The sequence below is a fragment of the Nothobranchius furzeri genome, chromosome 2 (genome assembly GCF_043380555.1).
Source record: "Nothobranchius furzeri strain GRZ-AD chromosome 2, NfurGRZ-RIMD1, whole genome shotgun sequence".
In the NCBI taxonomy this organism is placed as follows: domain Eukaryota; kingdom Metazoa; phylum Chordata; class Actinopteri; order Cyprinodontiformes; family Nothobranchiidae; genus Nothobranchius; species Nothobranchius furzeri.
The window spans coordinates 99,188,091-99,195,590 of record NC_091742.1 but is presented as its reverse complement, the minus strand read 5'-3'; the positions used below and the strand labels follow the sequence as shown (position 1 = coordinate 99,195,590).

General features: G+C 36.7%; 2 protein-coding genes across 8 annotated transcripts in view; both read left to right on the top strand.

Annotated features, from left to right (window-relative positions):
* Positions 1-3,927, top strand: part of LOC107375779 (gastrula zinc finger protein XlCGF57.1) — a 9,728-nt gene extending 5,801 nt beyond the window's left edge. For 2 of the 3 annotated variants that reach the window (XM_070548608.1, XM_054734898.2), the window contains exon 3: positions 1,569-1,816. In XM_070548608.1, coding sequence (XP_070404709.1) covers positions 1,569-1,593 — 25 coding nt within the window. In that variant the 3' untranslated portion in view covers positions 1,594-1,816. Of the gene's footprint in view, positions 1-1,568 lie in introns of all 3 variants that reach the window. The other variant, XM_070548607.1, reaches the window with a different exon arrangement.
* The window catches only part of cysltr3 (cysteinyl leukotriene receptor 3), a 30,589-nt gene that overhangs the window by 11,837 nt on the left and 11,252 nt on the right, over positions 1-7,500 (top strand). The gene's annotated exons all lie outside the window — the stretch shown is intronic.

The following is a 7,500-nucleotide window of genomic DNA, read 5'->3' as shown; positions in this document are numbered from 1 at the left end:
ATTTGACATGTTAGAGGGTGGGACTTAACATACCTCGGAACACGCCCTCTCAGAGACAGAAAGCTCTGGGTTGTCATGTGACAAAGACATGTGAGTGCAGTTAACCTTAACCTGATTACTGTGTTCTGCATGGTGTGTATAAGTGCACATGATCTTCTTGTCCCAGTTAAACATTACTGATTATCATAAATAATAATTATTATTAACCAAAGAATAATAATTCATTTCAGTAATTAAATACATTTATAATGAACCTTGATGATTATTTATGAACATTGCAATAGACAGTGAAAAGAGTTTATTAAAAATGATTCTTTTAAATCTTGAAGTGTCCTTCGTCTTGCGGATGGAACAGCAGTCAGATAAAGGCAGTCAGATTAAAGGGGTGGTTGACCGACATTCAGTCTCCTGTGCTGGATAATCTGTAGATAGAAGTGCAGCCAGGACAGCTTGACCCAGCTGAGGAAGTGTGACCTTTGGTTCACAAATGAGGCCATTCATGTCATTACTTCAGTGACTTCGGCCCCAGAGATTGGCGAGTCCAACTCAAAGTCCCCAGACTCTGCTTCCACACTGGAAGACATGCCGGTGGGATTGAGGAGGTCTTCGAAATATTTTGTCTACCGATCCACAACATCTCGAGCAGAGGTCAGCAGCACACCATCACCACTGTAAACAATGTTGGTAATACACTGCTTCCCCCTCCTGAGATGCCGCATGGTTGACCAGAATCTCCTCGAAGCCATACGGAAGTATTGCTCCATGGTCTCACCAAACTCCTCCCACGCCCGGGTTTTTTTCTCTGTGACCATCCGAGCCACATTCCGCTTAGACTGCCGGTATCCATCAGCTGCCTCTGGAGTCCCACAGGCCAAAAAGACCAGATAGGACTCTTTCTTCAGCTTGACAGCTGGTGGACACCAGCGGGTTCGGGGGTTGCCACCACGACAGGTACCAACAACCATTCGGCCGCAGCTCTGGTCAGCCACCTCAACAATAGAAGCACAGAACAAGGCCCACTTGGACTCAATGTCTCTCGCTTCCCTCGGGCCATGTTCTAAGTTCTGTCGGAGGTGGGAATCGAAGCTCCTTCTAACAGGAGTCTCCGCCAGACATTCTCAGCAGACCCTCACAATACGTTTGGGACTGCCATGTGTGACTGGCTTCCTCCCCCACCATCGAAGCCAACTCACCACCAGGTAGTGGTCAGTTGACAGCTCCGCCCCTCTCTTCACCCGAGTGTTCAAGACATGCAGCCGCAGATCAGATGAAACAACAAAGTCAATCTTTGAAATTTGGCCTAAGGTATCCTGGTGCCGAGAGCACATATGGACACCTTGTGACCATAGCACATTGTGACCTAGACTGAAACTAATGAGGAATGAGATTCAAAGCTGCAATATAATAGCTGTTGGAAAGATGAAACCTAAGCCCCTCCCCTATTTAAAGTAGAGTTTTCACATTTGACATAGCTTCCTTTACTCCTTTAATAATTCAACAGTTTATTATCTATTTTTGTGAATATATAGTTACAGCAGTTCGTAATTCACATCCTGCGTTTCCTACAGATGTTCAACAGCTGATGCTGGTTAAAGAAGCAGCTCCTGGTGAGGACCAGCAGGACCCAGAACACCTTCACATAAAGGAGGAAGAGGAGGAGCTCTGGACCAGTCTGGAGGGAGAGCAGATCCATCTGAAGGAGGAGACTGATGCTGCCAGGTTTCCAGTCACTGTAGTTACTATAAAGAGTGAGGATGATGAAGAGAAACCTCTGATCTCACAGCTTCATCAGCAGCAGATAGAAGACAGAGATGTTCCAACCAGCAGCTCAGCTGACCAGATGCCAGCAGAAACTGGTGGAGGAGCAGAGAGTAGCAGGAACGCTGATCTGAACCTTCATGAACAAACATCTGATTCTTCAGAGACTGAAGTTAGTGGAGATGATGAAGAAGATGAGGATGGTGCGAATATAAACGTTGAGTTATCAGAATCTGGGCCTGACACTGGAGATGGAGACAATGACTGCACTGAGACCAAGTCTTCTGAGTCAGATGTTAGGACTGTCAACAAATCCTTTAGCTGCCCTGAATGTGGTAAACAATTTCTCCACAAATGTTCTCTCCAGAGACACAGGAGAGTGACGGGTCATTTACCAATTAGGTCTTCAAGCTGTATGGTTAATGAGAAGTGTGTTGGAGTGCAGCAACATGAAGACTCATGCAGGAACGTCCAGAAAGAACAAAAATTATTTAGTTGTGACGACTGTGGAAAAATACTTCGTCATAAAAAAAGTTTAGACACTCACATGAGAGTCCACACAGGACAGAAACCTTTTGCCTGTGAGCTCTGTGGACAACTATTTAGCCATAAGATAAATTTAAACAATCACATTAGAGTCCACACAGGAGAGAAGCCTTTTTCCTGTGAGCTCTGTGGAAAAAGCTTTAATCAAAGGACAAATTTAAACACTCACATGAGAGTCCACACAGGACAGAAGCCTTTTGCCTGTGAGCTTTGTGGACAAAGGCTTAGTTATAAGAAAAGTTTAAACAGCCACATGAGTGTCCACACAGGGCAGAAACCTTTTGCTTGTGAGCTCTGTGAACAAAGATTTAGCTATAAGAAAGATTTAAACAGTCACATGAGCGTCCACACAGGACAGAAGCCTTTTGTATGTGAGCTCTGTGGAAAAAGTTTTAATCAAAGGACACATTTAAAGAGTCACATGAGAGTCCACACAGGAGAGAAGCCTTTTGCTTGTGAGCTCTGTGGACAAAGATTTAACAATAATAAAAGTTTAAACAGACACACGAGAGTCCACACAGGAGAGACGCCTTTTGCTTGTGAGCTCTGTGGACAAAGATTTAGCTATAAGAAAGATTTAAACCATCACATGAGAATCCACACAGGGCCGAAACCTTTTGCTTGTGAGCTCTGTGGACGTAAATTTAGTTATAAGAAAAATTTAAGTAATCACATGAGACTCCACACAGGACACAAGGAACTTATTTAAAGAACAAGTCACCCCAAATTAATTTTTTTTAATTAACGATATAAATGAGTGTCAAAAAATGTTGTTGACGAGTAGGGATGAGCAAGGATAAAGCATTTTTGAATACGAGCATGAAATGAGTAAAACCTGTAAATATCTGAAGTCATGCTGAAGGAAAATCCTCATTGGGTAACTGACTGTCTTCACGCTCTGTGATTGGCCAGTCACATCGAGCCCCCGCCCCTGCGTACACACAAAACTCTGCAGCCGGGAGCTCAGTCCGTCCGGCCCATCCACGCACACACACAGACAGTAACGGATCTCTCTGTGCTTGCTTCACTGTTGCTCACGTTTCTTCGGTACTCCCTAGGTTTTCTTCAGCTCGCCTCTTTTTCGGTTGAATATTTAAAGTTACTTTTTTCGTAACGTACGTAGTGCATTTGACAAGACAGAGCTGAAAACAGCTAGTGCTGCGTCTATCACTGCCTCCGCTCTGCTCCGGTCGGGTATTTCTCTCTCTCTCTCTCTCTCTCTCTCTCTCTCTCTCTCTCTCTCTCTCTCTCTCTCTCTCTCTCTCTCTCTCTCTCTCTCTCTCTCTCTCTCTCTTTCTCTCTTTCTCTCTTTCTCTCTCTCTCTCTCTCTCTCTCTCACACAATAAGTGATACAGAGGGTACTTTTGCTGAGACTGAATCAAATTATAATTGAAATAATCACGTTAAAATAAAAAAAGTTGTGTCTGGTTCTAGTACTTCATATTTCCTAGTTCCTACTGCATGAGTTCAGATGTATTAATCCATGCACTTAAATATTAATGTTCTGATTTTATTGAAACACTTGTTCTGTAATAGTTCCTTTACTATTGTGATCAAAAATATTTAATCTCAATTCTGAGGCTGCTCTGTAAATAGTTTTCAAATAAACAATACACATATCAACTTCTGATCAATCCATATCAATTTCAGATTTAAAATAATGTATAGAAGTAAACCACACCCACTTCCGGTTAAACTACACCCACTTCCGGGTTAGGCCACGCCCACTCCGAGTACAGATCCAGACCATTTAGATGGTTGAACAGATACAGATAGTGGTGTACTCGCTCATCCCTATTGATAAGTGAGGTAATTGTTTTTGCCATTGTAGTGCATGTTATTTATAAGTTTAAAACTCCACCTAAAACTGCCTGTTTTGCACACTCCAAGTTAAAACGTCTCTACATTGTATTTGAGACAGTCCTCGCTATTGTCAAAGAGGCATCCCGTGACATTGAGTCACTACTAGGGATGCTACTAACCCTAACCCGATCATGTATTTTGCTCCCGATCCAATTCCGAGTCATTTGATTTTGAGTATCTGCCGATGCCAAGTCCCGATGCGATACTTTTCAGAAAAGCATAAAAAAGGTAGAAAAAAGAAATAATTTTTAGCAAAGCATTAAAATAAGACAAAAGGGGTGAGAAAAATCAAGAAAGCTTTAAAATGAGAAGAAAACACATCCAAACTCTTTCTCTTTCATTTTTTAGGAAGTACGCAGATTAAAAACTTGTTTATTGTGAATATTCTTAAAAGTAGCAGCATTGATCTTTTTTCAAGTTGTTTATTCCGTCAACATGAAGCTGTAAGCCATGTTCACAATGGAGCAGGTAGGCGGGGCCTTTGGCAGGCAGGGTAACGTTTCTCTGCACAGAGGGCGAATGGAGCTGAGGAACGGTTCTCTGAAGGTTTACTTATAAAAACAGTATTTTTAATCTGAGTGAGGCTGTGAAGGAACCTGGGATTACAGGTGTTTGTGTGGCAGACCCGTTTAACCACTGGGGGGAGCCACAGATTACCTTTACAACTACAGGGATATTTTCCTGCCTGATACCAAAGTTTATGAAAGTAAATTAGTTAGTTCCTCTGCTGTTAAGTCTGGATTATTATAGTCTTTAATCCCTTTCACCGCGCTTCTCTGCTGTTCATTATTGTGTATATGTTTATTAACTGATGACATCATCGATCTACAGACCACCCACAAGGCGCCCTCTCGGATCTTCAGGTTGCTGATGAACTAGGTTCATGACCACAGGTGTTCAGGCAGCAGTCCCCTGGCCGTGGAAGCCTTTACCCTCCACCCTGCGCTCTTTCACCCCGTCGTCATTTACGAACACATCTTTTACCTCAGTATTTTATAGATGTTTATGTTGTGTAGCTTTGTGCTTTCACACCTCATAGGTTAGAACGGTTTTACTGCTAAAAACCTGTTTTTTTGCTGTATAAGTTTGTGTTGGTTCTATGGTAGCTGCTCTTTTATGTTGTTTATGTTATGTTATAATTATGTTCATGTTGTTTTTGTTATGTTTATGTTATGTTTATGTTGTTGATGTTATGTTTATGTTATGCTTATGTTATGTTTATGTAGTTTATGTTATATTTATGTTATGTTTATGTTTTGTTTGTTATGTTTATGTTGTTTATGTTATGTTTATGTTGATTATTATGTTCATGTTGTTTATGTAGTTTATGTTATGTTTATGTTGTTTATGTTGTGTTTATGTTGTTTATGTTATATTTATGTTATGTTTATGTTGTTTATAATATGTGATGTTTATGTTGTTAATGTTATGTTTATGTTGTTCATGTTATGTTTATGTTGTTCATGTTGTGTTTATGTTATAATTATGTTATGTTTGTGTTTGTTATGTTTATGTTACGTTTATGTTGTTCATGTTATGTTTGTTATGTTGTTCATGTTATGTTTATGCTATGTGATGTTTATGTTTTTGTTATGTTCATGTTGTTCATGTTATGTTTATGTTCTTCATTTGATGTTTATGTTGTTTATGTTGTGTTTATGCTGTTCATGTTATGTTGATGTTATGTTTATGTTATGTTGATGTTATGTTTATGTTGTTCTTGTTATGTTTATGTTGTTCATGTTATGTTTATGTTATAATTATGTTTATGTTATGTTATGCTCATGTTATGCTTATGTTGTTTATGTTATGTTTATGTTGTTTATGTTGTGTTTATGTTGTTTATGATGTTTATGTTGTTTATGTAGTTTATGTTATGTTTATGTTGTTTATGTTATATTTATATTTCTGTTATGTTTTGTTTGTTATGTTATGTTTATGTTGATTATTATGTATATGTTATGTTTATGTTGTTTATGTTATGTTAATATTGTTTATGTTATGTTTATGTTGTTTATGTTATATTTATGTTGTTTATGTTATGTTTATGTTGTTTATGCTATGTTTGTGTTATGTTTATGTTTTTGTTATGTTTATGTTATGTGATGTTTATGTTGTTAATGTTATGTTTATGTTATGTTAATTCATGTTGTTTATGTTATGGTTATTTTTTGTTTATGTTATGTTTATGTTGTTGATGTTATGTTTATGTTGTTTTTGTTATGTCTATGTTATGTTGTTCATGTTATGTTTATGTTGTTTATGTTGTTTATGTTGTGTTTATGTTGTTCATGTTATAATTGTTATGTTTATGTTGTTTATGTTATGTTTGTGTTGTTCATGTTATGTTTATGTTGTGTTTAGGTTGTTCATGTTATGTTATAATTATGTTTATGTAGTTTATGTTATGTTTATGTTGTTTATTTTGTTTTTAAGTTGTTTATGTTATGTTTATGTTGTTTATGTTATGTTTATGTTGTTTATGTTATGTGATGTTTATGTAATGTTTATGTTGTTTATGTCATGTTGATGTTATTTTTATGTTGTTCGTGTTATGTTTATGTTGTTCATGTTGTGTTTATGTTGTTCATGTTATGTTTATGTTGTTTATGTTGTGTTTATGTTGTTCATGTTATGTTTATGTTATAATTATGTTATGTTTGTTATGTTTATGTTACGTTTATGTTGTTCATGTTAAGTTTATGTTATGTTGTTCATGTTATGTTTATGTTGTGTTTATGGTGTTCATGTTATGTTTATGTTATAATTATGTGTATATTGTTTATGTTATGTTTATGTTGTTTATGTTATGTTAATTTATGTTGTTTATGTTATGTTTATGTTATGGTTATTTTTTGTTTATGTTATGTTTTTGTTGTTGATGTTATGTTTATGTTGTTTTTGTTATGTCTATGTTATGTTGTTCATGTGATGTTTATGTTGTTTATGTTGTTCATGTTATAATTGTTATGTTTATGTTGTTTATGTTATGTTTATGTTGTTCTTGTTATGTTTATGTTGTTCGTGTTATGTTTATGTTATAATTATGTTGATTTTACGTTATGTTGATGTTATGCTTATGTTGTTCATGTTGTGTTTATGTTGTTCATGTTATGTTTTATGTTGTTCATGTTATGTTTATATTATAATTATTTTTATGTTGTTTATGTTATGCTTATGTCGTTGATGTTATGATTATGTTGTTGATGTTATGTTGATGTTATGTTTATGTTGTTCATGTTATAATTATGTTATGTTTATGTTGTTCACGTTTTGTTTGTTGTTGATGTTTTGATTATGTTGTTTATGTTATGTTGATGTTATGTTTATGTT